This window comes from Oncorhynchus clarkii, chromosome 20, assembly GCF_045791955.1.
Source record: "Oncorhynchus clarkii lewisi isolate Uvic-CL-2024 chromosome 20, UVic_Ocla_1.0, whole genome shotgun sequence".
NCBI classification, from domain to species: domain Eukaryota; kingdom Metazoa; phylum Chordata; class Actinopteri; order Salmoniformes; family Salmonidae; genus Oncorhynchus; species Oncorhynchus clarkii.
The window spans coordinates 51,304,778-51,321,405 of NC_092166.1; the positions used below are offsets into that span (position 1 = coordinate 51,304,778).

General features: G+C 41.9%; 1 protein-coding gene across 1 annotated transcript in view; it reads right to left on the reverse strand.

Annotated features, from left to right (window-relative positions):
* Positions 1–272: 272 nt before the first annotated feature.
* LOC139376477 (DNA cross-link repair 1A (PSO2 homolog, S. cerevisiae)) overlaps positions 273–16,628 on the reverse strand; it is a 28,733-nt gene continuing 12,377 nt past the window's right edge. Inside the window, exons 8-10 of the mRNA XM_071119110.1 lie at positions 14,622–14,776; positions 7,082–7,223; positions 273–2,029 (exon numbers count right to left, since the gene is read on the reverse strand). Coding sequence (XP_070975211.1) covers positions 1,848–2,029; positions 7,082–7,223; positions 14,622–14,776 — 479 coding nt within the window. The 3' untranslated portion in view covers positions 273–1,847. The remainder of the gene's footprint in view (positions 2,030–7,081; positions 7,224–14,621; positions 14,777–16,628) is intronic.

Sequence of the window (16,628 nt, forward strand, 5' to 3'; positions counted from 1 at the left end):
TTGAGGCCTCTTCCTGTCCTTCTGCTTCATCTTCCTTGTTTCAGTGTTACCACATATCTGACTGGAAGAGTCACCAGGTCATACTGACTTGGCTCATTCACAACACGACATAAGCCTAGTTTCCTGAAACGAGTCACTCACTTTGAACTGAGTTTACAGCATGAGCGGTCATGAGTAGATGCGCTTGTTTTGAGATCAAAGCGAGAGCTGCATTTAGACACGTTTGCACATTTTGTTCATAATCTTTGCTAGTAAGTGAGATATGAGCCCAGTTAAAAATCATTTTTATTTATAGACTTCATAGTTCATTGAAGTTGATGGGTCACTTATAACAAAACCTTTCGATATTGCCAATAATTTCAATGACCATTTCCCAAGTAAAGTTGATAAACTCAGAAGTTAAATGACAACATTGAACAGTGAATCATCATATTTTAATAATAAGGGTCAAGTTAGTGTGGGAGAGGTGTAAAATGTATTGTTATCCATCAATAATGATAATCAACCTTGATGTGAAACTATTGAGAATGGTAGCAAACTGTATTGTCACCCCTATTTGGTATATCTTTAACTACTGACTTTCAGCATGCATATAGAGAAGGGCATTCAACTTGAACTGCAATGATTGGTTAAAATAAATGGATAAAATGATAGTTGGAGCTGTATTGTTAGATTTCAGTGCAGCCTTTGATGTTATTGATCATACATTGTTATTGAAAAAAACTCACTTGCTATCACCTGGAGAGTTATTTATCTAATATAACAGAGATGTACAGTGTGGTGTCCCTCAGGGCAGTTACCTTGGGCCGTTACTCTTCTCTATTTTTACAAATGATTTGCCATTGGTCTTACACGAAGCTAGAATTACTATGTAGGTAGATTATTCCACACTCTATATGTCAGCACCCAAAGCCAGTGAGCTGACTGAAATTCTAAATAAGGACATATTAGTATCAGAATGGGTGATTAATAATAAACTGGTCTTAAATACATCTAAAACTAAAATCAGTGTATTTGGTTCAAAACATTGTCTAAGAGATAAACCTCAACTGGAGTTGTGCATAAGAAAGTTGAGGGGGCTAAACTAGGTAAAACATTGTATGTTCAGTTATCATGGGAAAAGTAATCTTGACAAATTTGTGAAGATGCATGTCTGTTTACAAAAATATGTTCTGCATTTTTCTACTATACTAGTTGTTCAGGAACTTGTCGTGTCCCATCGTGATAACTGTTTGGTAATATGGTCAAGTGCAGCAAAACAGAGCAGCACGCCTTACCCTTAACTGCACATACCTAACGAACATCAACAACATGCATGCCAGTGTTTCCTGGATGACAAGAGATTAACTGCTTCTTTTCTAGTTTTATGAGGAATGAAAATCCCAGATTGCCTGCATAATCAAATAACATACAGCTCAGACACCCATACATACCCCACAAAAAATGCCACCAGGGGTCACTTCACAGTCCCCAAGTCCAAAACAAAGTCACGGCAATGCACAGTATTATACAGAGCCATGATTGCATGGAACTCCCATCTCCAATTACCCAAACAAACAGAAAAATTACCTTAAAATAATTGATAAAAACAACATCTCATGGCACACACAGACACTGTAACAAACATAATTTAGACACAAATTATTCTTTAGTTGTATTGTTTGTATATCGGTGTATTTTAAATTTGTATAACTGTTCTTGTGTATTTGTGTTTTAGTGTGGACCGCAGGAAGAATAGCCGCTGCTTTGGCAAAAGCTAATGGGGATCCGAATAAACCAATTAGCTAACACTCAAGTATTGTGTCATATACTGTTTTCACTGTGTGTGAACACTGAAGTGTCCTGTTTTAGATTCCTTTAACATTATTAGCCTCGTAAGCCTCTGTTAGCCACTCGCTGAAGCACCTCTCCATGGCCTTCCGGCTAGCCCAGCTGCCCACGTTGACTGTGGGGATAATCTTGAGGGGCCGCAGCCACTGGACAAAACGCCTCAGCTCCAGGTAGCTGCTGTGCTCACTGTAGGGGATGCCTAGAGTAAGAGAGAGACAAGGGGGGGGGGGGGGGGGGGGCAAGTGAGAGCATCAAAATAGAAGTCAGAAACAGGAGCAGCAAAATAGACCAACACCTAGGGCCTGATAAGGGGGCCTACCAACCCATCTAACATTGTTGCAGATTCAAAGCTAATTTCCTGCAATTTTACATATTTTGCCATGGTTTATGATGTGTTCATATGCTATCATGGAGCCCCCGATCTCCAGGGGGGCCCCTATCAAAATAAAGAGAGCAGTGAGGAATCAGGCCAATGGGTTTAAATTACTAAATTTTGGATGTGTTCAGAATTATAGCTAGACAATAATGTCCATAATTTTCTCCATTACATGCTATAAAAAGGGAAGCACAGCTGCGAGCTGCCCAGTGACACGAGCCTACCAGACGAGCTAAATTACTTCTATGCTTGCTTCGAGGCAAGCAACACTGAAGCATTCATGAGAGCACCAGCTGTTCCGGACGACTGTGTGATCAAAGACCGCTGCGCCACTCGGGAGCCCCATTCACAAGGTCGCAGGGCCAGACGGATTACCAGGACGTGTACTCCGAGCATGCGCTGACTAACTTTCAAGTGTCTTCACTGACATCTTCAACCTGTCCCTGATTTGAGTCTGTAATACCAACATGTTTCAAGCAGACCACCATAGTCCTGGTGCCCAAGAACACCAGGTATGCCAGAGTTTCCACAAGGTTTCTTAGTGTCTCCTTCAAGTCCCTCTTTGTGCACCTGCTGAGCCTATGACTACCATTGTTTGCGGAGCTGCTGTCGTAGTTGTCTTCCTCTGCAGTAGGCCAAGCTTATATGTAGATGTATGGTTTTAAAAAATACAAACAAAAACATGAGAAATAATGTTGCCGGTAGCCTACAGGATAATATGAAAACAATTGATGGGTGAAGAGTCTTTTATAGTGCAATAGTGATGAAGATGAAACCAATAAAATAGAAATGATATTGTCCTAATAATGATCAGCCGTTGATAGATTTGAGTAAAGCAGGTGGTTAAACGCTGATTCCTAATTTTATATCAAGTGTGCGTGACAATGTGTAACCACTTGACATGGGTAAACTGGACACAGGCAGAGATTTGTTTACTGTGTTGCATAGCACAGGTAGTAAATTCACTGCCGTATTAGGCCTAATATTTAGCTAATAACCGATGAGTTGATATACATAAGCATTTAACTTAGGCTAGAGATCTCAAGCCTATCACTCACGGTTCTCTTGCAAAATGACGCACCAGGGCCTGGTTTCCCAAAAGCATCTTAAGGCTAAGTTAATCAATAGGCCCTTCATATGAGCAATGTTAAATCTCTGGGATGTTTTTGTCAAAATCATTGTTACTAAAGTTGCACTTAAAACCCTTGTTATTTCTGGACTGCCTCAAACCACTCGTGGAGCAGCTAAGTGCTTCATTAGGTGCTTTTTTGCCTTTCCGTGTGAGACACTTTTTACACAGAAGATCTGTACTAAACAAAGAATCCAGATCTATCTATCTCTCTGTGACCGAGCATATCCGAGAGGCACTGCCTTTCTTTCGATATTTTATATTCTTGATACTGCCTTTGAAAAGAGGTCTAGATCTGGCTCAGAGGAATAAACAACGATACAATCTAAAAACATTGTCGCAAACAGCACAGATTAAAGTATAGATTTTTTTCCACTAAAAGCACTCGTCCTCTTACATAATTCCATGTTGGTCTGCTATTCTCTGCCCTGGTTCTTTTTGCATTAAATAATAATACATTTAATTTCTAAAGCACTTATTAAAATGGCACCGGAAGAAATGGCAGCAGTTTTACGGGCGCCAACCAATTGTGCTATTATGTGTTTTTTTCCCCCGCATTATTTGTAACTTATTTTGTACATAATGTTTCTGCAACCGTATCTTAAGGCAAAAAAGAGCTTCCTGAGGAAGTGACGCAGGTACAGAGGACAAAGAGCCGGATGCCTCGTGAGGACCCGGAGAAGGCGAGTGGGAAAGATGCCGTTACCCTCAATACTACTCGCCAACGTGCAATCATTGGACAATAAATTAGACGAAGTACGATCACCAATATCCAACCAACGGGACATCAACTGTAATATCCTATGTTTCACGGAATCGTGGCTGAATGACGACGTGGATATTCAGCTAGCGGGAAATATGCTGCGAGGGGGGCGGTCTGTGCATATTTGTAAACAACAGCTGTGCACGAAATCTAAGGAAGTCTCTAGATTTTGCTCGCCTGAAGTAGAAATAAATTGCAGGCCACACTACTTGCCTAGAGAGTTTTCAGCTATACTTTTCGTGGCTGTTTATTTACCACCACAGACAGATGTTGGCACTAAGACCACACTCAGTCAGCTGTATAAGGAAATAAGCAAACAGGAAACCACTCACCCAGAGGTGGCACTCCTAGTGGCCAGAGACTTTAATGCAGGGAAACTTAAATCGGTCCAACCAAATTTCTATCAACAAATGTGCAACCAGAGGGAAAATATTCTAGATCAACTGTACTCCACAAACAAAGAGACATGTACAAAGCTCTCCCTCGCCCTCCATTTGGAAAATCCGACCACAACGCTATCCTCCTGATTCCCGCTTACAAGCAAAAATTAAAGCAGGGAGCACCAGTGACTTGGTCAGATGAAGCAGATGCAATCTCTATTGCACTCCACACTGCCCTTTCCCACCTGGACAAAAGGAACACCTATGTGAGAATGCTATTCAGCTCAGCGTTCAGCACTATAGTACCCGCAAAGCTCATCACTAAGCTAAGGATCCTGGGACTAAACACCTCCCTCTGCAACTGGACTTCCTGACGGGCCGCCCCCAGGTGGTGAGGGTAGGTAGCAACACATCTGTGTCCAGCCTTGAAACCCAACTGGACCTCATGTAGGTTGTGAGTGGCCAGATGGTTTTAAAGTTGACTAGGAACAGCACGTTCAAGGAGCTTAGTCAGGAAGGGCAGGTTGGAAATAGGCCTGTAGTTCTGGAGGTTGTCAGGGCCAGATCCACTTTTTTACATACTGGTGTCACCAGTATGAGCTGAGAGACACATCCAGTGATGAGGGACTTGTTGAACAGGTGGATCACTGAAGCAGTGCTGAAATAACACAGGAATATTTTTAGGCGGAGCACTGATGCCGTTGTCCACTGAATGTGGTCAGCTGGCCTGATTGCATTTACACGGAGCAGAGATTGGAACACAACGCGAGCCCATCCACCTCTGGAGGTGGTCAGGCAAATGTGATTACATTCCGAACACAATGTGCATTGTTGCCCTGTCATTAACACACATTTATTGTTATGCAAATATAAACACGCATATAGTTTGCATTTGTAATGTAAATGGGATAGGCGCCACAGGGAACATATCTGATGCTGCGCCTCGTTCTGCTTTTTTACCTTGTCAACTCAGGGATTCGATCTTACAACCTTGCGGTTACTGGCCCAACGCTCTAACCACTAGGCTACCTGCCGCCTCAAGTTTCATGATAGTCAATACACAATGAAAGTTATAAGCTACGCAAGTGACGTTTTCTATTAGTGAGCGTTGTGATCACTGGTCTAATGTGTGAATGAAGTCAGATAGTTTGCACATGCATGTTTGTATTTTTGCATAGAAATAGTATATAAATTGTTCCTGAGATCCCGTCATTTTTCTCTCGGGGAAGGAGCTTGCTCGGAAAATCTTGGGATCCCGGTTTCCAGTGTTAATCCCTAGTATGGATGTGTGAAAAGATTAGCCAAAGACCAGCCTGGTTATGCATCCACCACATATCCACCATATTTGCTGGAACCGTGCAGAAAAGGACAATGTGAAAAGAAAATATCTGAGCCAGGTTGTGAATCAGGTACCAGATAGCTCAGTGGTTAGAGTATGGTGACGTTAACACCATGGTTTTAATTCCCCATGGGCCCCATACATCCCTAGATTTATTTCATTTCTTAACTGTAAGCTGCCTTGGATAAAAGAGTCTGCTAAATGACCATGTCATCATTATCATACAGAGCAGTGGCGTAGGTAGAGTCCTATACCATAGACAGGGGTGCACAACTCAGGACCTTGAGTTCCGCAGTCCTGCTACTTTCCCTTCCTACTAGTTCTTCTCCTGGCACGTAATTTATCATTTCATGTGCACACACATTGTTTCCTCAGTTTCTGGTGAAAGGCATTCTTCAGCAAAATTTGAAATATACATAATTGTTTCCTTATGTTGAAAGCAGTCTATGGGCCAGTAGAGACAGCAATCCACACATAGGTTTTGTAAAACTAGCCACAAATGTTCTAATCTGGCATTTTCGAACAAAAAACAAGAACAAATAATCTTACTTGCGTTCTAAATAGTATGTAACATTTTAATCATTGAGTATGCTTTAAAAGGGATAATGCGAGAGTCTGGTAATTATACTTACCCAGAGTCAGATGAACTCATGGATACCATTTATATGTCTCTGCAGTTTGAAGGAAGTTAGAGGTCGTTTTGTGAGCCAATGCTAGCTAGCTGTACCGGTAGACTTCCAGTCATTGGCTCACGAAACTATCTCTAAACTTCCTTCATACTGGACGCAGACATCAACATTTTAATTAATTGCCAGAATCTCGCACTATCCCTTTAAATGCTCGGATGTCATACTCCTTCCGGCTTTTCATCAAGTATAATTCGCTGCGAGCCATTGAGGAAGATTTTTCAGACTGAGTGAGATTGACCAGTTGATAATTAGCTCATGGGAAGCTAAACCAACATTAACGGATGGATGGAAACAGCACAATTGAGCATAAGATGACGCATTCACATAATGGGTGAGCCTAGTATGTTGATATTTGTTGCTAACTGTATGCATTTTTACTAAAACAGTACATTCTAAATAGTATGTAGTATGATTCATTTTAGTAAGTAGTAGGCATGACATGGCTAATGTGAGTCAATGTCTCCTAGTTAGCATGCTTTAAATTTCATGCCTAGAACCAAAACCAGCAGTGCTCTGGGCCTCGAGAGCCACATCTGAGCACACCTGCTATAGATGGTATAGATACTGGGCTGTACCATAGATGCTGATGTTGCCATGGACCATAGGCTTGATATCCTCCACAGCCTCCACCCTCTGACTGAAGGTCCAGCCCGTGGGCTTGAAGGCCACCAGCTGGTCGTACTGCCTCGAGAACCTACTCAGATGAACCTGCAGGTTCTGGAAAGGAAAAAAGGACATGGGAGTACGTACTTTGGTTTAGTAAGTGTGAGGAGTGAACAGATAGTTTGAGCCTGTTATTTTCTGAGAGGAATGAAAACCAAAGCCAAAACGGCATTACCGACATGTGACAGAGTTTGTCATACTCTTGTATTTGACAATTTAGCTCCACCCTTTACATTTTGAAATGTTGTATTATATCAGGTGCAAACTTTCCACTAGTGCAGGGTTAAGCAATCCTAGTGCTATAATGCTGCAGGTACTCAGCATCCCACTGCTGGCTTGCCTCTGAAGCTAAACAGGGTCAGTCCTGGTCGGTCTCTGGATGGGAAACCAGATGCTGCTGGAAGTAGTGTTTAGATTGCCAGTAGGGGGCATTCTTCCCTCTGAGGAGATCCCAGGGCAGTGAAGGGGACATTGCCCTGCGTAGAAGGTGCCGTCTTTTGGACAGGATGTGTCCTGAACCTCTGTGGTCATTATAAAATCCCATGGCACTTATCATGAGAGTATTTTAATTCACAAGGCAAGGCAAGTAGGGGTGTTTGCCCCGGTGTAAATGGCTAAACTCCCAACGGGGCCCCATTCCATCATAGCCACCTAATCAACCCCCTCAAACCAAATTGGCATACAGTGCATTCGGAAGGTATTCAGACCCCTTGACTTTTCCACATTTTGTTACGTTCCAGCCCTGTTTTATTTATACATAAATAATATATTTTAGAATATCTACACACAATAACCCATAATGACAAAGCAAAAACAGGTTTTTAGAAATGTTCGCAAAAATAAAACAAACAACTGAAATATTACATTTATGTAACTATTCAGACCCTTTACTCAGTACTTTGTTGAAGCACCTTTTGCAGCGATTACAGCTTTGAGTCTTCTTGGGTATGACGCTTCAAGCTTGGAACACCTGTATTTCGGGAGTTTCTCCCATTCTTCTCAACAGATCCTCTGAAGCTCTGTCAGGTTGGATGGGGAACGGCGCTGCACAGCTATTTTCAGGACACTTCAGAGATATTCGATTGGGTTCAAGTCCGGGGTCTGGCTGGGCAACTCAAGGACATTCAGAGACTTGTCCCGAAGCCACTCCTGTGTTGTCTTGGCTGTGTGCTTAGGGTCATTATCTGGTTGGAAGGTGAACCATCGTCCCAGTCTGAGATCCTGAGCGCTCTGGAGCAGGTTTTCATCAAGGATCTCTCTGTACTTTGCTCCGTTCATCTTTCCCTCGATCCTGACTCGTCTTCCAGTCCCTGATGCTGAAAAACATCCCATCAGCATGATGCTGCCACCACCATGCTTCACAGTAGGGATGGTGCCAGATTTCCTCCAGACGTGATGCTTGGCATTCAAGCTAAAGAGTTCAAATCTTGGTTTCATCAGACCAGAGAATCTTGTTTCTCAAGGTCTGAGAATCCTTTAGGTGCCTTTTGGCAAACTCCAAGCAAGCTGTTACTGATGTGTTACCCATGTGTCTGTTACTGAGGAGTGGCTTCTGTCTGGCCCCTCTACCATAAAGGCCTGATTGGTGGAGTGCTGCAGAGATGGTTGTCCTTCTGGAAGGATATCCACAGAGGAACTCTGTAGCTTTGTCAGAGTGACCATCGGGTTATTGGTCACCTCCTTGACCAAGGCCCTTCTTGGTTGCTCAGTTTGGCAGGGAGGCCAGCTCTAGGAAGTGTCTTGGTGGTTTCAAACGTCTTCCATTAAATGATGGAGGGCACTGAGTTCTTGGGGACCTTCAATGCTGCACAAATTTTTTGGTACCCTTCCCCAGATCTGTGCCTCGACACAATTCTGTCTCGGAGCTCTACAGACAATTCCTTCGACTTCATGGCTTGGTTTTTTGCTCTTTTGCCTTTCCAAATCATGTTCAATCAATTGAATTTACCACAGGTGGACTCAAATCAAGTTGTAGAAACATCTCAAGGATGATAAATGGATACACGATGCACCTGAGCTCAATTTCGAGTCTCGTGGCAAGGGGTCTGAATAATTATGTAAATAATTAAAACTTTAATTTGTAATAAATTTGCTAACATTTCAAAAAATCTAAAATATAATTCCTTTGAATTGCTTCTATATTCTCTTAGTAGACTTAAAAGCAGGAATCCGCAGGCCGTGGGCGACCCTATGTCGCCCCATTTCTTGTGTAGTGTTTTCACTTTGAACAAAAACAAGGGGGTTGAGCCCTGGACTGCCTTGGGTTGGCATTCTGGGCAAGGTGTGTCTTTATGCTAATCCCGCCTACTCGAATAACCCGTTGCCCCAGAGCTGGAGAGGAAGTGAAAGTCACTTGCAAACTAATGTTAGAACTGCCAGAAACAAACAGAGCAGATGAAGCCAACCAAGCATCATTCTCAGTTCTTGGATCTGAATTAATTGGACCTAAAGAGAAAAATAAGCGAGAAAAATATAACATTCTGTATTCGGACTGTATTGAACTCAAAGGAATCTAACGATACCATCATGTCCAGTAGCTAAATCCAACAAGATGCCCAATGCTTTTATTTCAACTAGGCAACGTTAGCTAGCTAAAGCTAGATGTGCAGATTGTTGACATGATAGTGTTTAGTTTGTAGATGATAATGATAGCTAGCTAGGTGGTCAAAAGCATTTTCAGCCCAGGACCACCCCCCCAAAATTTTATGAAATTCAGTACAGTAACATTACCCAAACATGTATTTCTCAGGGAGAGATTGGTGGAGATCGTCTGATAGAGGGAACCTGAGGCTGTACAAGTTGTGGTTGTGCAAACCCCAACACTGAAAGAGGTAAAGAATGCAGTATGCATGTTATGTTATGCTTTGTGATTCAATAATTATTTTGTTGGTAATCAACCAAAATAGTTAGCTATGGTAATATGGTTAGCAGTAGGTCATATACTGCCCATGGTCTCACCTGAGAAGGTAATATAATGGCAATTGTTGTGACTTTTGGCAAGATTAGATTGGATTGATTAATTAATTTGGTTATCTTATGTAAATTAATCGAAGAGGGGCACCATAAAGGGTTAGATATAGAGAAACTCTTGAACCGTTATACCATTAACAATATAAAATCAGTCAATTTGACCATATTCTCATTCTGAAGTCGTCAGCTCTGGAACTGCAAACACCCAATCGCTCACAAATGAACTAGATGCCACAAATAACTGTACAGCAAAAGGAATTTTTTGGGGTGGTCCTGGACCGGAAATGCTGTCGATCACCTAGCGTGATCATCTACAAACTAAACACTATCATGCCAACAATCTGAATATCTAGATTTAGCAAGCTAATGTTAGCTAGTTGAAATAAAGGCATTGAGCATCTTGTGGGGTTTATGCAGTGTAGCTACATGATGCCATCATTAGATTCCTTTGAGTACAAAACAATCCGAATACAAAAGATGTTAGCTGGATGGAACATTGGACACACTTAGGTTAGCAGCTAACATAGCTAGCAGGCTAAATACGCAACCCAACACTTACTTAACATGAATAATCCATGACAACGGTTGCCATTTCGGTGTCACTCTTCTACCTTTCAAAATGAATTCCAATGTTTATCTGGATTGGTCATGGCCAGTCTTTTTCTCGCTTTTTAAAAATATTTTGGGGTCGAATTGATTCAGATCCAAGAATGACGCTTGTTGACTTCTTCTACTCTGTTTGTTTCTGGCAGCTGTAACATTAGGTTGCAAGTGACTTTCACTTCGTCTCCAGCTCCAGGACAGCAGGGTCATTATAGTAGGCGGGATTAGCGCAAAGACGCACCTTACCCAGAAGGCCAGCCCAAGTCGGCTCAACCCCCTTGTTTTCGTTCAAAGTGAAAACACTACACAAGAAGTGGGGCGGCATAGGGTCGCCCCCAACCTGCAGATTTCTGCTTTAAGTCTACTAAGAGAATATAGAAGCAATTCAAATGAATTTTATTTTACAACTCGAACAGCATTTTGAATGTGTCAATCTAAAGCAGTAAAATGTGAAATATGTCAATATCAACATCCTCTGCCTCGTCATGTCTCATTATTGTATGAAAATGTAGAAGAATCTCAAAAGAAAATACACATTTTCAAAAGCTTCTCAAATTCTATTTTGGACTGCATTTTTAGATGGAAAAGATGGATTTCTTTTTACTTTGTCCAGGGTATTTAAATTATATGCCCTTGTGCAGTACAGGGATTTTTATTTATAACAGTTTTGAATGAGCACTTCTGTGGAAAGTGTTTGGTAATGATCTGGCTTGTGTTATGCCAGATCCAGAATAAGAGTAATAACATCTATTTTTCTGAATGTAAAAAATAAAAATATACGCAAAGCTTGCCTTGCGTAGCAAGTTTTTTCTATCATTTCATTTTTAACTGTATCGTGTTATTTTGCTATAAGGACAGCACAAAAGTGGTTGTTGTTTAAGGTAGACTCAGCAATATACACAGCAGGGTGATTACCTGATTACAAACAACAACATAATTTAAAGCTGACAAGACTTCCACTATTGTTTTTTACAATGTATGCCCTCCCTTGAAATATGTCAACACTGGGAAAAGACAACTGTGACAGTTAGAATTTTGTTGCATTTCTGTGAGGTTGCTGCCCTGCTTAGTAGGAGAATGTTGTCTTACTAACTCTATCTTTAAGCACTTTTGACATACAGTACCAGTCAAAGGTTTGGACACCTTACTCATTCAAGGGGTTTTCTTTATTTTTACATTGTAGAATAATAGTGAAGACAAACTATAAAACCACACATATGGAATAATGTAGTAACCAAAAAAGTATATATATATATATGTTACATTTGAGATTCTTCAAAGTAGCCACAACTTTGCACACTCTTGGCATTCTTTCAACCAGCTTCATGAGGTAGTCACCTGGAATGCATTTCAATTAACAGGTTTGTCTTCTTAAAAGTTCATTTGTGGAAGTTCTTTCCTTCTTAATGTGTTTGAGTCAACACAATCAGCTGTGTCGTGTCATGGTAGGGATGGTATACAGAAGCTAGCCCTATTGGTAAAAGACCAAGTCCATATTATGGGAAGAACAGTTCAAATAAGCAAAGAGAAATGACAGTCCATCATTACTTTAAGACATGAAGGTCAGTCAAAACAGAAAACGGCAAGAACTTTTAAAGTTTCTTCAAGTGCAGTTGCACAAACCATCAAACGCTATGATGAAACTGGCTTTCATGAGGACCGCCACAGGAAAGGAAGACCCAGAGTTATCCTCTGCAGCAGAGGATAAGTTCATTATTTACCAGCCTCAGAAATTGCAGCCCAAATAGATGCTTCAGAGTTCAAGTAACAGACACATCTGTTCAGAGGAGACTGTGTGAATCAGGCTTTCATGGTCAAATTGCTGCAAAAGAAACCACTACTAAAAGGACACCAATAAGAAGAGACTTTCTTGGGTCAAGAAACATGAGCAATGGACATTAGACAGGTGGAAAATCTGTCCTTTGGTCTGGAGTCCAAATTTGAGATTATTGGTTCCAACCAACATGTCTTTGTGAGACGCAGAGTAGATGAATGGATGATCTCCGCATGTGTGGTTCCCACCGTGAAGCATGGAGGAGGAGGTGTGATAGTGTCACCAGCAAAGCCTCCCCACACTGTCTGTGATTTATTTTTAATATTCAATTTATTTTTAATATATATTTATTTATAATATTCAAGGCACACTTAACTTCTTTGGGATAGGGGGGCAGTATTTTCACATCCGGATGAAAAACGTGTCCAAAGTAAACGGCCTGCTACTCTGGCTCAGAAGCCAGGATATGCATATTATTAGTAGATTTGGATAGAAAACACACTGAAGTTTCTAAAACTGTTTGAATGATGTCTGAGTATAACAGAACTTATTTGGCAGGTGAAACCCCGAGGAGAAACCATCCAGGATTTTATTTTTTGAGGTCACTCTCTTTTCAATGGGTTTTCACTGGGAATCTAGGGGCTTGCAGTTCCCATCGCTTCCACTGGATGTCAACAGTCTTTAGAAATTGTTTGAGATATTTCCTTTGTTTAATGAAGAAGTACGGCCATCCAGAACGAGGGTAACTTTTGACCAGAAATGCTCCCTACACATTGTTTTCTTCCTGTATTGAACGATGTTTATCCGGTCTTCAATTTTATCGATTATTTACGTAAAAAAATACCTACAATTTTATTACAAGAGTAGTTTGAAATGTTTGGTCAATGCTTACAGGTAACTTCTGAGATATTTTGTAGTCACATTGCGCAAGTTGGAACCAGTGTTTTTCTGGATCAAACGCGCCAAATAAATTGACATTTTGGATATATATCGACGGAATTAATCGGACAAAATAACCATTTGTGATGTTTATGGGACATATTGGAGTACCAACAGAATAAGCTCGTCAAAGGTAAGGCATGAATTATATTTATATTTCTGCGTTTTGTGTCGCGTCTGCAGGGTTGAAATATGCCTTTCTCTCTTTGTATACTGGGGTGCTATCATCAGATAATAGCATCGTTTGCTTTCGCCGTAAAGCATTTTTGAAATCTGACAAGTGTAGCTTTAATTTGGTATATTGAATGTGTGATTTCATCAAAGTTAAATTTTTATAGTAATTTATTTGAATTTGGCGCTCTGCATTTTCACTGAATGTTGGCCAGGTGGGACGCACATATCCCATATATGCCAGAGAGGTTAACTAGCATGGCTACAACAGCATTCTGCAGCGATACGCCATCCCATCTGGTTTGCGCTTAGTGGGACTATCAATTGTTTTTCAACAGGACAATGACCCATCACACCTCCAGGCTGTGTAGGGGCTATTTGACCAAGAAGGAGAGTGATGGAGTGTTGCATCAGATGACCTGGCCTCCACAATCAGACCTCAACCCAATTGAGATGGTTTGGGATGAGTTGAACCGCAGAGTAAAGAAAAAGCTGCCAACAAGTGCTCAGCATATGTGGGAATTGCTTCAACACTGTAGGGAAAGCATTCCAGGCGAAGCTGGTTGAGAGAATGCCAAGAATGTGCAAAGCTTCTATCAAGGCAAAGGGTGGCTACTTTGAAGAACCTCAAATACAACACATATTTGAGTTGTTAAATACTTTTTTGGTTACTACATGATTCCATGTGTTATTTCATAGTTTTGAATTTTTACTTGACATTTTTTAAATTTTAATTAACATTTATTTAACTAGGCAAGTCAGTTAAGAACACATTTTTATTTACGATGACGGCCTAGGAACAGTTTAATGCCTTGTTCAGGGTCAGAACAACAGATTTTTTACTTGTCAGCTCGGGATTCGATCTAGCAACCTTTCAGTTACTGGCCCAACGCTCTAACCACTAGGCTACCTGTCGCCCCAAATTGAATGAGTAGGTGTGTCAGAACTTTTCACTGGTACTGTATAGGAACTATAAAAATCACTACAGGACCCACTTTGAAGTTCAGTTGCATCATGGGTAGCACATGGACCTGTGCAGCCTTCCAGTCGGTGGTGATGAGCTGGCGGATGCGCTCTGACTCCAGACAACACATGGTGTTGAACTTGTCCCGGGACAGGCAAACTTTGGAGCCCAGTACCTCTGCCAGAGCTATGGACAAGACATAGTAAGACAGTTAAGCCAGAGTCATATATACAGAGAGAGTATAGACAATTTTTATTCACCGATTCATGATGAGTATTGTTGGATTCTACTTCTAGTAGTTCAGTTGGCTACCCAAGATTAAAATCCTGGAAGTGGCTTTTTAAAATGGCCACACTCTCTCTTAAGCTCTAAGCAAAGCATTTTGTCGACCATCCAATGCATGTCAAATTTTAGCATTGTTCGCAGTTCATGTCCAAATCATCCTAAAGTGTCTCAAATTGATTGTAGCTCGGTGGACACCAACTGTTCGATCACGATCGACTGGTAGATCTTTAAGGCATTCCTAGTCGAACATTTATTTCGAAAAGTTAACGATAGCTATGGAAAGTTAAAAAAATAAATCAGAATTGCGCTGTTGACGGTACATGCACTTGATTAGCCCTTTGATTATCTGTTCAGGAGTCATGGCTTGGGGGTAGAAACTGTTAAGAAGCCTTTTGGACCTAGACTTGGCACTCTGTTACCGCTTGCCTTGCAGTAGCAGAGATCAATTTTTAGGACCTTCCTCTGACACCGCCTGGTATAGAGGTCCTGGATGGCAGGAAGCTTGGCCCCAGTGATGTACTGGGCCGTACGCACTACCCTCTGTAGTGCCTTACAGTTGGAGGACAAGCAGTTGCCATTCAAGGCAGTGATGCAACCAGTCCTCTCAATGGTGCAACTGTAGAACCTTTTGAGGATCTGAGGACCCATGCCGAATATTTTCAGTCTCCTGAGGGGGAATAGGTTTTGTTGTGCCGTCTTCACGACTGTCTTGGTGTGTTTGGACAATGATAGTTTGTTGGTGATGTTGACACCAAGGAACACAAAGCTCTCAACCTGCTCCACTACAGCTTGTCAATGAGAATGGGGGCGTGCTCGGTCCTCCTTTTCCTGTAGTCCACAATCATCTCATTAGTCTTGATCACGTTGAGGGACAGGTTGTTGTCCTGGCACCCACGGCCAGGTCTCTGACCTCCTCCCTATAGGCTGTCTCACTGTTGTGTCATCTGCAAACTTGATGATGGTGTTGGAGTCGTGCCTGGCCAGGGAGTACAGGAGGGGACTGAGCACGCACCCCTGAGGGGCCCTTGTGTTGAGGATCAGCGTGGCGGATGTGTTGTTACCAACCCTTACCACCTGGGGGCGGATATCCAGGATCCAGTTGCAGCGGGAGGTGTTTAGTCCCAGGGTCCTTAGCTTAGTGATGAGGTTTGAGGGCCCTATGGTGTTGAACGCTGAGCTTTAGTCAATGAATAGCATACTCACATAGGTGTTATTTTTGTCCAGAAGGGAAAGGGGCAGTGTGGAGTGCAAAAGAGATTGCATCATCTGTGGATCTGTTGGGGCGGTATGCAAATTGGAGTGGGTCTAGGGTTTCTGGTATAATGGTGTTGTGAGCCATGAACAGCCTTTCAAAGCGCTTCACGGCTACAGACGTGGGTCGGTAGTCATTTAGGCAGATTGCCGTAGTGTTCTTACAGAAAATGACAGTGAAGATACTTCCAGTTGGTCAGTGCAGGCTCGGAGGACACGTCCTGGTAATCTGTCTGGCCCTGCGGCCTCGTGGATGTTGACCTGTTTAAAGGTCTTACATTGGCTACGGAGAACGTGATCACACAGTCATCCGGAACAGCTGATGCTCTCATGCATGTTTCAGTGTTACTTGCCTGTTACTTGAGAAGTGAGCATTTCCACCTGTCTAATGTCCATTGCTCGTGTTTCTTGACCCAACAACATCGTGGATGTTGACCTGTTTAAAGGTCTTACATTGGCTACGGAGAACGTGATCACACAGTTATCCGGAACAGCTGATGCT